The 17,326-nt window shown below is 38.5% G+C and overlaps 1 protein-coding gene across 1 annotated transcript in view; it reads right to left on the reverse strand.

The window, feature by feature from the left end:
• NME7 (NME/NM23 family member 7) overlaps positions 1-17,326 on the reverse strand; it is a gene marked incomplete at its 5' end in the record, with an annotated part of 73,962 nt that overhangs the window by 34,401 nt on the left and 22,235 nt on the right. Inside the window, 3 exons of the mRNA XM_010170284.2 lie at positions 1,389-1,490; positions 5,052-5,120; positions 5,969-6,033. Coding sequence (XP_010168586.1) covers positions 1,389-1,490; positions 5,052-5,120; positions 5,969-6,033 — 236 coding nt within the window. The remainder of the gene's footprint in view (positions 1-1,388; positions 1,491-5,051; positions 5,121-5,968; positions 6,034-17,326) is intronic.

The raw sequence follows: 17,326 nt of genomic DNA on the forward strand, positions 1-17,326 counted from the left end.
ATTAAAGGGGAAACCCAAACAGCACAGATAGGTCACTAGCAAGAGATCCAAGAGACAGGAATTTAGTTCCCTCCTTTGCTGTTTTCTTGTGCTACCCAGAGAAGACATTAGTTTGTACTTCCCTCAGTTCTTCAGGTCATTAACAGTTCCTTTGGTCACAAACTTGTTGTATGGCTATGACAGAGCTTTTCATGTGATGTAGTAAGGGAACATAGAGAAATTCCCCTTGTATAGGTACACTTGTCTTTAATAACCTAAAGCAGCTGTGACATTTGCAAACATATTTTGATTTTAAACTATCAGGCATTAAACAAGCAGAAACATGAAAAGGATATAATAGGACCAAATAGAACAACTGTATCTTTGAAAGTTCTAAAGACCAAAAATCTTAAACATGGAATTTGAAACAAAAATTAAATCACCATAATGTATACATTTTTACTGATATAGCATCCTGCAGTTAAAACAGGTTATGCTCTGCTTACAAGATGCTAACCCAGCAGAGAAACATTTTAATGTTACCAAACAGAAGGGGGAAAAAGATTGGGATAATTCCTTTATCTTCTGCTTTCTATAATGGAAACTCTGGATCTGAAGAAAAATATATCCTGAACACCTTGTTCTCCCTTTCAAATATTAATCTGTGTGAATTTTTTTCCATGGAAACTCATAAACCCACTCAGTCTCCAACTAAAACATCAAATCATAACCAAAAAACCATACAAACCCTGACCTCATTGCCTCCATCTTGATATTTCACCTCATGCCTCCTGTGTGGTAGAGCAGCCTTCATTGTTTCACAAAAAACTGCAAAATTTTTGAGACAGCGCTTATGCTTGTCTCCAAATAGCACACATTATCACACATATCTGATTAGTCACCTCAAGAAATGAAAAATAAAAGCTTGAAGCATTAGCATGGCAAATAGATACGAGAACTTTTACACCCATTTTTGTTCGCTTCCTTCTAAAAAACAAAGGAACCAATTCTCCTTTCACAGTTTCATCCTAGGAGGAGAATGCCAGACTGCAGTGGACTAACATTTGATTTACGCCGGCATGCACAAGCAATAACTATTTGTTCCAGGGCTCTGAAGCCTTCTGTTAGAATATTTACGAATCTTTAACAGAGATTTTCCCCTAGATAGCTTTCCTTTCACATAAATATCATCACAATATTTTATCATGTGATTTAGGTAAGATCAGAAGAGTTGCTGGAGGATCTGCAAATTGGTCCACTGGCATTTGACCTCCATAATAAGGTAACGCTTTCATGTTTCCGAGGAATGCAGCAGGTACGTGACAGCCATACCACACTGTGATATTTTAATTCACATAGACAGCACATCAACTTTTTAAGCATTCCTTATCCCTCAAGCAAGTACTTACAGGGTCAGAAGGACCACAGAAGTCTCTGAACACTTTTGGCATCTCAGGCTGAATAACCTCCATTGCTATGCAAGGGCCTGAACACAACTCTGTAACCATGTCCTGGAAGAGAAAAAAGACAGACAAATCTGAGCTTCTTTGGGCATTGGCAAGGGCTATCTTCCTCCCCAAAACTAGACCCAAACTTACAGGACAGGAACAATTAAGAAACATTGGTGCATTTAGGAAAGCAAAGGCATCAAACAAAGATATAATTAGTATTCACAACAAAATAAATGCTTTCCTTTTTGCTACTTGGTTTAGAAGGTAGAGATTTGAGGTAAAGTGGATATTCAGCTTCAACAGGACACTGAATAGCGTGCAACAGCATGTACAGTAAATTCTTTTTCAGGTACATCCTTATTGATCTGGACCTGGAGTTCACAGAATTATCCCATAACTTGTCAAACTAGACTAAATCAACGGAACACACTTTGCTGGGTATAAGCCTGAGAAAAAAAAAACCTCACAGTATGTTCAGCCAGTTCCAGAGGCAGCAATGTACTTCCCAGTGTTCCCTACAGGGAGCACAGTACACAGCCTATATTAATTTCCAAATATACATCCGCTTGATGGCTTTAAGTCATTAAAATGTCTCTTGCGCTTTTGGTTCTCACTGTCTTTTCCTCATGTATTACTACAGAAGCTGAAATACACAAGCCAACCGAACAGAACTGAAAGGGGCCTGTGGCACAACCTGTTAGGGAAAGGGTCCTTGATCTGGCAACATTCTTGTGGTGTACTGTTACCAGAATCTCAGTCACACCAACATCATCTGTTTCCCTGGAGAGTAAAGAGACATCATGAGTTCCGAGTGAGTGATGAAGATGGGTCTTAGTTTTCATAAGCTTAAATTAACTCTGGGCATTAATGCCAATTTGGAGTTTGTTAATTAGAGGTATAGGTTTCACAAGCAGAAAGAACCTATTTTGATGTTCTAGTCTGATTTACTTTTTTAAAACATGGCTTTATATTTGCATACATGCATACATGCAAATATATACACCTGTGTGCAAGGCGTCTGACACCATCCCACATGACATCCTTGTCTCTCAATTGGAGACACGTGGGTTTGACGGATGGACCACTCAGTGGATAAGGAACTGGCTGGATGGTCGCACTCAAAGAGTCGTGGTCAACAGCTCAATGTCCGAGTGCAAACCAGTGACGAGTGGTGTCCCTCAAGGGTTGGTATTGGGACCAGTGCTCTTCAACATCTTTGTCAGTGATATGGACAGTGGGATTGAGTGCACCCTCAGTGAGTTTGCCGACAACACCAAGCTATGTGGTGGGGTTGACACGCTGGAGGGACAGGATGCCATCCAGAGGGACCTTGACAGGCTTGAGAGGTGGGTCGGTGCTAACCTCATGAAGTTCAACAAAGCCAAATGCAAGGTCCTGCACTTGGGTTAGGGCAACCCCAGGCACAAATACAGGCTGGGTGATGAGTGGCTTGAGGTCAGCTCTGAAGAGAAGGACTTGGGAGTGGTGGTGGATGAGAACCTCAACATGAGCCGGCAATGCGCGGTTGCAGTCCAGAAGGCCAACCGTATCCTGAGCTGCATCAAGAGAAGTGTGTCCAGCAGGTCGAGGGAGGTGATTCTCCTCCTCTGCTCCGCTCTTGTACGGGCCCCACCTGGAGTATTGCGTCCAGTTCTGGAGCCCAGACTCCCAGTTACAGCTAAATCAAGTTTTCTTTATTAAATAGTTTATTTATTACATAATATGGCTTGTGGTCAACCAAAACCATTCCTGAAGTTGAATCAAGCTCAAGCATTTTTGATTAACAAAGTAGATTCTGAGCTGACCCAAAATAATCTCCCTCCTTTTATATTCTGGCTATAGTAGGAAATACATAGCAAAACAGCACAAAAAGTGATCAATAGTATGCAAAATCCCATGCAGAAGATACCAACAAAGCTAAAATTTTGGGCAATTGTTGAGCTTTCTCTTTTCACAGAGAAGTGCTTTACATACAAGGTCAAGCCTTTATCTGACTGACACGGGGCAACCAGAAGAAACGGGAGTACAGTTTTTAAAAAAAAAATCTGGATGGTAAGTATCTTCTGTGCCAAGTTATTTTGGAAAGATAAATAAAATTCAGATCAAAACAGACGGTTCTGAGTCACAGATATAAGAGGTCATATTCTTTCCTCAATATCCTATTTCACAACATACTTCTTCCTATTTGGCCTGCACTGACAATATCGATTGCTGTTCCTATATGTGCCTTCTCTGGATCTCTATACTATCATTATTAGCTTTCCCACATTCTCCTGTTTCGCAGATATCCTGGGTGTCCGGAGATACTAACTTCATTTAATTTCAGCTGAGTGCATCCAGCACATATGGTTTGCAGGACAGAGCCCTAGATTCCCACTTTTCTTCAAATCCCATCTAAAACTTACCTTCTTTAATGCTTTACACTGCTTAAATGGCACCTTCCCTTCTAAGTAACTCTCCAATTAAATTATATAAGTAAAATTTGCAACTTATTAGGTCCGAGGTTGTACAAAAGAACTGCAGAAGATGGTAAAGAATTGCCAGTTTGGTTCAAAGTGGAGACTTTGGCAGCACCATGGGATTCTTCGGGCCCTGAAATACTGGTCAGATTCTACCACATTTGAATTCTGTCACTACCTACAAGTCTTCCTGTCCTGTCTTGCCTTGGTCCTTGTAAAAAACATTGGTATCAGAGCAAACTTTAAGAGTATTCCCCAATCTAGAAGTGAACTAACAGTACTCCTAACTTATTTAAAGACAAATCTACAAACCTTGTTGAAGTAAGTTAGACTAAACAATTATAAAGGGGGAAAATACAAAATAAAAATGTAATTATCAGAGTAATATTAGCAACTATCTGCATTAATATTAGTAACTGTATTGAAAACTTTTAATAATTTAACCATTTAAAAATTAAGGATAATTTGCATAGTACATAGCATGGCAGTGAAGCTAAACTCATTACTATTTGTAAAATGGAACAAAATCCTCTGACAGACAGTGATAGAGAAATGCAAGTTTGTCTTCTTATATTCCTGTTGTTCTATCTGCAGTCAGAAATGTTTATGTGACAGTACAACACAGCAGAATAATATACAGAGTCTTAGACATCCACTGGGATTACAGTATATCTTAAACTTCTTAAATTTTCTGGAGATCCACAAAAGTCAGATGAAAAAACGTAAGAATAGCTCAAAATGTCATTAGGAAAGCATTCAAATACAGCAGCCACCTTGTAAACAAAATAATAAACATGTATTTTGGTCCAAGCCACTACTGCAATATCAAATCAAACAAAGATAGAGATGTGACACATTCTCATAGCTCTACTGCAATAAAATAACTTAGATATCTGAGAGGTTTGTTTTGTTTTTATTTTCTCACTCTGTTGTATTTTACATGTTCCTTGGCTGAACAATTTTCACAAGAGGCTCTCCTTTCTTACAACATAGATAGCACAATTTTCAATATGAGTTAGTCTATTTGAGAACAAGCTAGAACTTGTCTATACAAGGGTCCTAAAAGAAATTCTAACATAATCCCCCAAAAAGAAAGATGTGTTTGCTTCCTCATTTAATTACATTCTATTTTTAAACAGATTCTTCTCAAACTTATGCTTACCATGTATTCAGTGACAACACCTTTGTAAATCTCATAAAATTCTTCCACATTTGCACGCTCCATGTTGAACTAAGGAAAAAAAAATATTATCCAGTCTGCCTTAAACAACAACAAAAACCAGACAGACACCCCTTCTTAACGAGCAAACATTCAGAATACTCCTTTTAAGTTTTACTGGATAAAAGGAATGGCTTTAGAGCTGCCATATGAAGTCTGTCAACAACTTAGCCAATGATGCTACAGGCAACATAGCACACAGTATCTCCTTCCACTTTAAATACAAATAGACAACGTAGTGTTGGCTCATGCCACAAAAACATGCAAGTAGATTTGCTTGTTGCATAGTAAAGGAAAGGGGCACTTCTTCATTTGTGGTGGGCATTTGAGTCATAGTGGGATTTCAGATCTCCAGACTTCAACAAAAATCAAAAGACAGGACTTAGAGAACTACTCTTGGGAACAATCTCTGTGCCAACTTCCTTTAACTGCTGAGGGTAATCAGGGTGTCAAAATCCTTTAAGTATCTTTAAAAAACTTTCCCTAAATTCATACTAAATATATATTAAAAAAAAGTAAATATATTAACAATCATTTCTCTAATCTTAACTAGTACATTTTGTATAGATACTTCAAATTACTCCAGAAGAGACAGATACCATTATCGCTCTTCTAACAACAGGGCAACAGAGAAGTAAAGTGTCTTGGTTCAAGGTCACCCAGAAATGAGCAACGGATCAGCTGATTAATCAAATAATAAAACACAAATATCACAAGGACAATGTTGATCCCAAAACACTGCCACACAGTCTGCACAAGGGTTTTATATTGCAGGAAGACACCTGTGCATCGCTGTGAAGTGCATGCAGCACTTCTCCAACTTCTGTTTATCAGAAAAACATACACAAAAGGAAACCTACCATCTGCAAAGCTGAGATCTGAAATCCTTCATGGATGATGGCTTTTATTATCTTTCCAGCTAGTCCTGGAGAAACGTACAAAAGACAGAATTCAATTTTACAAAGCAGAATTTACAACTGGAAGGTATTTATGCCAATATACTACTTATTTTCAAACCAAAAAAAAGTGTTTGTGCAATGCTGTGAGAGGAAGCAGAGAGCAGAGCTGAGTTCACATACTCTATGTTCTATCTAAAGTGACATGTTGATGGTTTCAAACAACTAAATTCCATGCAGCTGTTGAAAAAAATCTCTACCAAAAAAAGGACATTAGTGGAGCTTTTGCTTTTCTCAGATCAACTAGAAAACACCCAGTTGCTACAAGATCAAGATTTATATTTTTAATGAAGTTCCATTGGCAATACTGATGCTTAAACAGTAATCAAGTCAGGGCACAGGCTGCCTATTTGCTGGTTTTATATAATGTTCACTAGAGTAGGGGTGCTGCTTTAATCTAGAAACAATGGAGGATGATGATAAATATTGCCAATAAACCAGCACAAAAGTTCATGTCTTCTATGGGAAAAACATATTGTCCAAATCTACTGCTTCTAAGCTTACAACTCACAAATAGGTTATTGCTGATCATAGTGCTTGCTTTATTCTCTCTAGAATGCATCCTCAAAAACTAAATGGCATTGTAAAACAAAACACTAAACTCTGGAGAACAAGAACCACTGATTTTCCACTGAATGTGTATTTTAGATTTGCCTGTGCTTATGAGATCAGGCCATTTTGAAGAGTATGTCAGCCAAGCACAGTGCTCTGTGTGAGTGAATTTCATAGAATCACCATTTTTATAGAATGGAAATGTCTGTCCTCTAGTACAGTTCTGGACATTTACTCAGAACAGCATTAACCACAGAAGAATACCCTGTAATGTATGACTACAACAGGATTTGACTTCTGGTCATTAAATGACTTTATTAACTAGTCTTTAAATAGCAGGATTTTTTAGCACTGCATAAATTTAGTAGATGAGAATAAAACAAAGCTAGTATGTAGGCTCTAGCACGTTCAAGACCTGAACTGTACACAGACTGCTAATACCTGTGGTATACGAGTGGTGAGCTTCCTACCATATTAAAAGGTCAGTGAAAGCTCTGAGTAAAGGAGACAGATAGTTGGAGGGCTTTCAAAAATTATATTTACAAATGAAAATAAAAAAACCCCTGTCCCTGAAGTATCCTCCACTGTATTTTCACATTAAAGTTTACGTAGAAAAACCTTCCACATACAAAACAGTGCATACTTCTTCCAAAAATCTTCAAACTACTAAAGAGAAAACCTGCATTTTTGGTACATACTCAGTCCATGCAGCTCTTTGGGTTTACAGGATGTAGAAACAACTGGAGGCAGGTGCAGTTCCTGTCCCACTATACTGTTACACCATGGCTCACTAGCACTGATAAAAGTTCCCTTATAACACTTATGCGAAACTGGGAAACATATTTCCCCTTTTTTTTCAATGTGAAAAAAAAAAAAAAATAACTGCAGCAGCAAAATGAAGGGACTTGGACAGGTTTTCCCAGGAAATGCAAGACCACGTCAGAGGGAGAAACCAGACCTCTAGTTTCTTTTTGTCCACATTGCAGGAAAGGCTGAGCAGCTCACACACTGCCACAGGGGTTGCAGTGAGGCAGCAAGCCTATAGCCTTGACTGCAGAGATGAATGGCCAGTCTGTAAAGAGATTTAAGTGAGTGGCTGAGGATCATCCAGAAAATGCATAAATAAATAAGTAATCTGTGAGAGAATATAAACATTTCCTCATTCTTGATCTTCAGAGCCAACATTCTAGTCAACAGTCACTGCTTCACCAGAAACCAGACAAAAAACAAAAGAAAAGACAAAAGACAAACCAGACAAAAGACAAACCAGAAAAAAGACAAAGAAAGGGAAGCGTCAGACAAATGGCAACCACCACTTGCAGGAACAAGGCTACCTTAGTATGAGAAAGGTGCTTTGCCTGACAGATCTGTCAGACAAATGGCAACCACCACTTGCATAGTATGAGAAAGGTGCTTTGCCTGACAGATCTCCATTTGACACTTCATCAGTCAAGAATAGGCCACTTGGAGATGCCTTCACAACCAGCAAACATCTAATTAAAATACTCACTGGGTATCAGGTTCTGGGGTACTGTGGAGTTTTAAGAGCTGTAAGTAAAATCCATGTTTTAGAGAAACAAAGAGGGGCTCAAATATTCAGCTTTCTAGGTTGTTTCTCAACTGAAGTCATTAAGATTTTTCTTCTCTGTAGAAAGGTGACAGGTTCCTTTAATGATAGAAGTCAAAGTAGAAATGTATTTTGCATAAAGGTCTTTAATGCAAGGTTGGTTTAATAATTAACTGTGATGAACCTATCAAGATTTTCCTCTACATTGTAGTCCTGAGTTCACTCTCACTCATCAGAGCTATAGAGAACCTTGTTGCTCCAGACAGATTGCCCATGACTGCAACACCCAAAAGGATTAACCAAAGGAATTATTGTCACCGTTGCACATAGATAGATGTCTTGCCAGAAAAATTCAAAGTGCCTTGAGGAAGAGGCATGAGATTTCATTTCTGTTTGCAAAGCAGGATGTTAGCTCCACTTCCCAGATGTGGGAATTGAGGCACAGGAGGATAAGCCAGTTGCCAGTGGCAGCGCAGACCTACAAATGCAGTGACAGTGCAGATCTACAAAGCCAGTGACTTGGTCTCCCCTGTCCCAGTTTAGGTAATGCATGTATCGCTTCTCCTAGGGACACTTTCCTTTCAAATTCTACCTGAACTAAAACAAAAACAAAAAGCACAGAGGCAACCCCCAAACAACAGAAGAGTGGAAGCTCAAAGCTCGGCTTGGGATCTGTTTCAGGCTTTCAGCCAGTTGCATGACTGAATTGGAACTTATCCTCTCCTTTGTGGGCAGATAAGGCTGAGAAAAAAAAGAACTAATTAGACAGAGTGCCATTTCAGCAGCTTTCAACAATTTGTTTTCAACTTTAAAATCCAGATCTGTAGTGAAAAACCAACTTTTTAAGGACCTTTCAAACAAGGCCAGTGCATGTTTAGAATGTGATTACAGTAAGAACCCTAATCAAAGCTGCAGATTAGGCACCAGTTATGATGAATTTTCACTCACAAAGCACAAAGGAATCACAAGCATTACTAAATACAACTGGGGGAATTTAGTACTAATCCTAACAAATATGAGTGAGAGAGAGAAAGAGAGAGCATGCACACACTTTGTGTCGCCTAGGCAGCATTATGTTACTACGCACCTAATACATGATAGATAATCTCCCAACATAGTTTAATCAGATAAAATGATAAAGCACCAAGACCTGCTCAGTTACATTGATCTTCCACAATTTGTTGCTTTACAACACACAGCATTTGAAAATTGTACTACATTAAGAAGCAGAAAGTAGCGGTGAAGACATCAGACAAATATGTTACAACCGTTTGCAGAATTATGGGTTGGAATAAAATAGAACAGTTCATGAAAGTCACTTTTAACCTAACAGCACTTTAATTAACGAAATGGAACAGCTGTGTTGCCAGGACCTGCAAGTCCCAGCGCACTAGGAACCACTAGCCCTACGACTACGGATGTCACATTCTCTTCCCTTTGTTCTTGGCCTGTTTCCCAGTTTAACCATTCCACCATTAAAAGCTTATTAGGCAAGACAGCAGACTGCCTTCAAAGCAAGTCAAGAACTAGCTTCCTCATCTCAACCACTATATGTCATTTTTTAATACCCCTCCAATAATTAAAAATAATTCCTCTGGAACAACAGGTTTTTGACAGGAATACACCAACTGCCATGACTGATCAGATCAATGTTCCACATAATCCAGTAATACCATTCTAGAAGTAACCAGTACCAGATGCTTGAAGTAGCACTAACTAGAAGTAGCAATTTCATTTCATGGCTATTTTGGACATTTTAAAAGGCAATTTTGCTTCACAGTATAATGAAATTATATGATTCCTTATTGCCATGTGTTAAGGTCCTGTCCAAAAACTCCAGAGAACAACAATCAGGCTTGACTCTGAGCAAAGTTCTTTTTGAGTTCCAGAAAAGGAAAAAGTGGGACTCAGAGCTGGGCTCTCCTGCAATGTATTTCATTTGAAGTTCTCACTACTCTTTGTTTCAGACAACACTGCAAAACACTGTGCAGTAAGAAGGTGGCAGATGTCCTTCTCAAAAAGTGCACTTCTTCGTATCAGTTGGCCAACCTCTCCCCTGAAGAACAAGGTTTATCTCTCTCTTCTCTTTTACTTTCTCTACTTAGAAATAACACAACTCTAGGCATTCTTACTATGCAACATAAATACATAATTTCTAGACTCCCCAAAAGTTTAACCATAGTGATAGCCTGCAGCTATTGATCTCCCAGCCTTGCTGTGTACTGCATGAAAAAGGATAACCAGTCATTTTTGTATTTGTACTCTGGAGCACTGAAAGTGAGTCACAGAGGGACAGAGGGACTCCTGAGCAACACACACTGGACCAACAGAGCAGAGAGGGGAGCTCAAAAGATACCCAGGCTAACCATGATGGGGGCGAGGGGGAAGAGAAGTGAATGCAGACAGAAGATAAAGAGCAACATGTGAGGAAATGATGAGAGAACATTGTTCATTGTGACAGAATCCAAGATTTTCCATCATTCCTCATTTCTCTCTAGGCATTGTATTAAAGGAGAGCCTTAAGAAGTTTGAAGGGCAGCTTTACTCTTTATAGAGACCTCTATCAAGACTGCAGAACTAGTTAAATTCTTTACAAACTATTCATTTGAAAATACTAAAAGGATAAAGACAAAAGGTAACACCACTGGTTTACTGGAGAATAGAAAATAGAACATTTTGCTAGCACAAGGAAAAATATGCATACAGACAGTAAATCTGAGGGGACCCTGAAACCAAAACGGCCGAGCGTTGGATGTGACTAAACTGGAACCAATAGAAAGATTCAAAGGGGGTGAAAGGTTCAAAGGCTTAATCCCAGCTGCAGCTTTCTGAACTGCTATGAACAAGGCAAGACCACACTTGTGAATGCCAGACAGGGCATTAAGACAAAAAATGATGAAAATCTGTAGAGAAAAAAGGTATTCTGGGAATTCTTGCATGGGAAGAGTCATACTTAAGATACAGATGAAAAAACCCATACAGAAATTCAAGTCAAAGATCACAGCCAAGCTACAGAAAGTATCCAGCAATTTGGCTGTGCAGTGTGTGCCACTTGAGAAGGGAATTTGAAGAAAGAAAGATTAAGAAGGAAAGATCAATACCTCTGCAACAGTTACGCTGAACTCAAACTGATGGTTGTTATTTACAAAAACCAGAAAGGCTTAGGGTTCTTTCTGTCTTTCTTCGTTCTTGTGTTAAGAGAAAGCTAAAAAAAAAAAATCCAGTTTGTTTCTCTTTTTATTTCTTTCTTTCAAGATGTTCATTATTATGTACTCCTTTAGCACATCCACTCTGATTTATTTTTTTTTAATTTATTTAAGTCAATCACTCTGGCTAGGAGAATGTTTCTATGGCTAAAATGATTTTAATTTCCTTTTCCTTATTTCTTGAGTGTGAACAAAATGAAACATGATATTTTAGTTGAGGCTGTACCACTGGATAATATGATGGCATTCAGTAATATAATTCAAACCATTCATATGCTTGCTAATATTCCTGTCTTTTTTCTGGTTATCACTGCTGAACACTGTGCATGGGACTTTTCATGAATGGTTACAGTTACAGAGAGGAAGTGGTTAAAATTATGCCTTGTAGTGTGCATTAGCCCATAATCATAAACAATAGTTTTAATCTACTATTGCACTGACAATTAACTTAACTCTGGAGGTTAAAACCCTCAGGAGATCCCCTACAATCTGCTCCAGCCTTTACTAACCTTATATTCCACTTCCTTTGGAAGGTTTGCCAACTCACTCTCCTAGATCAATAGTAAATAGACTGTCAGCTCTGTCATTTATTTTTGACTTGGCAAAAGAATTCTTACATTCTGTGTCTTGTCTCTTTTCAGACTCAATACCTTACCTTTTGCCTTACACTTTGATTTGAAAAGGGCAGTAAGAGAAGAGACGTCAAGATATTTATCTTTTGCTCCAAGGTACAGTGAAATTAGACTATGCATGGCTGCATTTTTAAATTTTTTTTAAATGGTCTCAAAAACTCCTGGAAACAAAGGTTCCATTACATCCCCAGATATCAGGTCAGTGATATACTTGAAGTTTTCCTTAATTATTAGATTAAATCTTCTTTCATGTAAATTAGTAAATACACACATATTTTCCAAATTTACATAAAGCTGTGTGCCCCTGTCTTCTCCATCTTAAGTTAAATAAATAACCCTTCAGGTTTTCACCAAGTTTTCACTGGCTAAATCTCTTACTCTTTTTGCTCCCAGCTGATAATGTTATTTTTGAAACAGAACGCCCCAAAACTGGACATGGTACCGGAGCTGGGTTCTCACCAGCACTGAGCAGAACTAGTTACTGAAAAAAACCCTAAACAAAGTGTGTCCAACATTGTGAACACTGATTGTGCTTATGATCTATCACTATTCCAACCATTTCTCTACAGACTTCTCACTGATACCCTGCCTGCTCTGGTTTATATTTGTGCATTTATTTTCCCTCCTCCATGGTAGTGCTATGTAGCTGTTTACATTCAGTTTAATCTTTTTCACACTGCTTAATTTCTCCAGTTCATCAGGAATATTCTGAATTCTAATCACATCCTCCAAAACTGTAGCAGGCGCTTGGTACCATCTGCAAATACTGCAAGCATGCTCTGTCCTTCCCCATCCGAGTCGTTAATGACAATATTGACAAGAACTGGTCCAAGGATGGGTGACAAGACTTCACTTGCAAAGCCCTTTTACTTTGACATGCTCATGTCCAGTTCAATGTTCAGGAAAACATTCAAAGCTATGCAGATGCTCATGCTGCACAGATCTAAACGTACAAATTACTTCACTACAGGAAAATTTTGGTTTCCTAACAGCAAGGGACTTTGATGAAGGCACTGATATTCAAGTGAATTAGCCTATCTAGCTCTGGTTTATCTTCCTTTTTGGGAAGCATACTTAGAGAATTCAGAGATTAGCAAAGCATATTTTCCTTCAAAAAAGACATGCTGATAAGTGTCCATCATATAATCACTATCTAAGTGGTTTAAATGAACTTACAGAATCATGATTCATCAGTTTCCTTGGTATGAAAGAAGTTTCACAAGCCTGAAATTCCCCAGACCACTCTTACAATTAACTTTTCTTTAACCCTTTAAGAATGAAAATCACAAAATGCAGTAATAAACACTAATTCCTAATGTTTTTGGTCGGGGTTTTTTTGTTGGTTTTTTTTTTGTTTGTTTGTTTGTTTTGTTTTGTTTTATGTTAACACCATCATCCCTGCACAGAGATGATTTTCAAGCAACACGAGCACCACTAATATAAGTCTACTGAACACTACTGGGAAACAGTCTCATTCCAATAGTAGGAGAACACTTATAAGCTTCAGCAAGGATTGGCTGTGTCATTTGATCTGTTTTGTGGGGTTTTTTTCTCTCTGAAGTATACCTTCTCCTCTTCCTTCCAGTCTCAAGCTGTCAGAAAGGATTTCCAGATTCAGTTCACCTCCCTCTCTACCTTAATCAATTCAAATGTAAAATATATTTTTCATACTTCAAAAAAACAAATGTCACTTCCCCACTAGCCACTGAAATCCAAAGTCAATGTAAGTTGGGAAGACAATGCCAAGGTACTAAAACTTTATGCAGGAAATAATCAAGAGACAACACAGACTTGGTTTAAAGAAACCAAACATCCCAAGCAAGGAATATCCATCATTACAACTACAGCAAAGAATTTAAAACACAGATGGAAGTGGATGGACTACTATTCTCAGGTAAGCTATTTTTTTTCTAAAAAATAGTGATAAAGTGGTGAAGTAGGTTGCTTTTAATTTAACCAACCAAACAAAAAAATCCCAGCACCATCAGACACCACCAAACACTTCAACATCCTATATATAAGATATTCAAGGAAAACATAAGAAACAAAGTGCATTTAATTTTGCATAAATATGTCTCCTGCCTGGGCAAATCCATCCGCAAAAAACCACCTGCATCTGACAGCATGGTGCCTTACTAGGCAGTTTTCACATGAGTGCTGCACTAAGATTGCCATATTGCATGTGGGAATATCCAGAGGTCACATCTCAAATGATCCACTCTACTTCTTTGAAGCAACAGCAAAGATTTGTGTTCATCCCACTTTTTTTCCATTTCCAGATTCTATCTGCAAATAGTTCCTTCCAGACTTCTAATTGTTAAGTGTATCAAGGCTGTCACTGATGCTCCTTCGCACTCAACCTTGTAGACAAGATACAAAGAAAAGTTCTGCTTACAATGCAGTGAAGTCCACAGCATCTGCACTTCACCTTTCTATTATACATACTTATCACAGACAGAAGATATAGTTTCAGATTATTTATGAGAAAATTGCTTTTCTCATTTTTTCTCAAGTATGAGAAAGCAGCTTTCTGAAAACCTTGTTCTACTTCTAAGTTTCCTGAAAACAAAAATAATGAGTTACTCAAACTTACATCTAAAAACTGAGGGTGAAAAAAAAGTACAGTTTGCTTATAATTTTAAAAAATCTTATCTGATGAATACGAATCTTCTTGATAAAAAACGAGATAGATACTTAGTCCTGAGAATGATGACAGATTTGCACCTCTTCTATCCCATCCTCTTTTTCTTTTCCATCTTATTTCCTTTCCTAACTACATACATGTACCTGTACTTAGCACATTACAGAGGTCAACTGGACATTTTCACAGTGACGCCTTCTCTCTTTCGAAGAGCAACAAGTACCGCGCCTGTCAGAAAGAGCTCTTCATTTGTTTGCAATCAGATATAAAATCTAATAAAATGCTGGATTTCAGCCCTTCTACTCCTGCTCTCTCTTGTAAAGTAACTTCACTTGAGATCTTACACAAGTAAACACTGTTTCTGTACCCGCTTGAGACTGATCTACTGAATTTGGTATTCTTTTTGTCAGTTAGGTTTGTCTCTGGAATAAGGAACTACTCTCTCAACTAAAATTTCTCTAAGTCTTTGCACAAATAAGGAAATATGATTATTATGGTTTCCCATCATGCAGCAATTTTTGGATCAATATAAAAGTCTATGAATTTCTAAAGCAGTCCAGTAGGTATTAAGTTAAGATAGGAGCGCTCTCTAAGATTTATCATCCACTCAGAACAGATCTAAAACCACATTTCCACAGAATATTTTTTCCACTTGGAAACAGCCTACTCCTGCTCCTTTTTGTTTTCTGTAAGACTTAGGTTTTAGTTGAATAATAATGTGGAAAACAGCACTGTAACTTTTTATTATTATTATTATTAATATTACAAAAGAGGTTTAACAAGGGTTTAACTTACCAGCAGCCTTAGAACAAAATCTCAAGCTTAACACACACTAGGAGGACAACTCTGTCTGAGTAGCCAGCCTCACATCTAGGAGCCCTCCAGACCATAGAGGCTTCCTTATCTCTGGACAGGCCTTTCAGTTTGCATCAGGTCCAATGAATTTCTGACTAGCAGTTTTGCTTTTCAAGTTTGTGGCACAGTTCTAGCCCCAGATTTTTTTTTTTTTTGGCAAAACTCTGATGTTAGGAGAACCCATGTCTCAGCTTGGGAGTGCAGAAAAGGAGGGCAAGATCTCACCTCTCAAGCTCTGTGCTGTAAACTAAGTACAAAATGTGAAATAAAAACACACTTCTAACCTCAGCCTTTATATAGCCTGAACATCACTATTTGCATCATTTTTCCCTACTCATTTTTAAAAGGAATTTAATAAAAGCCACATCAAAGAAACTTTAAACCAGTCATGAAATATCAAATTCTAATTCATACAGCAAACATGACTAAACTGTTACACATAAATATATTAAAGTTAATTCCACCCAGCGATCTACAAGGTGCTATTTCTGCCAACAAAACAACTGAGTCATAACTGTCCTCAGGGCATTAAACTGAAGATCATCCATTTTGGTGCATTTACAATTTTGGCTTCTGAGCACTACTGCTAATACCCCCAGATCTAGTAACATGAGGGGAATTACAAAAAGAGAATGCCTAAATGATTGCAACTATGCCTTTGTATCTGAATTATCATTAGCTGCAAGCACAAGAAACAAGTGGGTTACAGAACACAGATCCACACTAAAACTCTCAAATTATTAAACAGTTAAGCCCTACAATCCTACTCAACACACTGAGGAGCTGTGCCTATTAGTTACCATCCTCCTTCACTGAAAACTGGTCTCAGGAGAAGAGAGGGAGGAGGCTGAAAGACACTGAAAATTGTGGCAGGTTCTAGAGGGGTCAAACCACATCATATCTCCCCGACACACCCCTAGTTGGAACAAGTCTGCATGGAGTAGCATCAACTTGCTTTTTCATTCTTTCAGCTTCCAATAAAGAGGAATTGGACTATTCTTGCAAACCCTCTTCAGAATTTGAATACAACCACCTTGCTGCTGCCAACCTTCTGGCCAACCAGGAGAGTGTTTCATTTCCACCAGGAGGAGATGCTAGAGAATGAGCTAAAGCTAGCTCTGGGCTACATGGCCTTTAATGGCCTTCCCAGCTGGTTTCCCATCTCTGATCCTCCTCAGAAGACATTATGCTGACACCAGACTGAAAAAATAGCTATTGCCTTACTTCTTTAAGAGGCGTGTACGATACACATTCCTTTGGTATTCCGCAATACCACCCCTCCAGCATTACCAGCACCCTTGACAGCTGAAGTTAAACTTCATGGAACTCCCCTGACACCCTTTATCAGGCCCCAGGGTTCCTCTGCAGTGTGGCAGACACTTTTGGGACTCTCATTTACAGGACTTATCATGTGCATGAGTGCTGTGCCAGGTCCTGCTGCAGGTGGTGGAGCGGCTGCTGCTGGGGCTGCCTAGCAACAGATGTTTCTGTATGCCCATTAGGAGAGGGTCAGCAGGGCCAGAGATAAAACCAACAGCGATTTTCCACTGCTTTGTTGCTGGATAGGAACCCTATAAACCCTCTGCAGTAATCAAAGACAGTTTCTAAGAAAGGACTCCGTCCAAGAATTAACCAGAGTAAACTAGAGATTAGATCCAGCCTTTTGACAACAAGGTAAGCTTGCTGAAAAGCCTCCTAGCTTACAGCTGTGGTTAAAGCAAACCATCTTCCAGGATGGGAAAGGAGAAGATTTTTTTTCCTTCTAAGAACCAGTTATGCAACGGACTCTGAAGGAAAAAGAAACACTAG

The sequence above is a fragment of the Antrostomus carolinensis genome, unplaced genomic scaffold (genome assembly GCF_000700745.2).
Source record: "Antrostomus carolinensis isolate BGI_N321 unplaced genomic scaffold, ASM70074v2 scaffold12676, whole genome shotgun sequence".
Taxonomy (NCBI): Eukaryota; Metazoa; Chordata; class Aves; order Caprimulgiformes; family Caprimulgidae; genus Antrostomus; species Antrostomus carolinensis.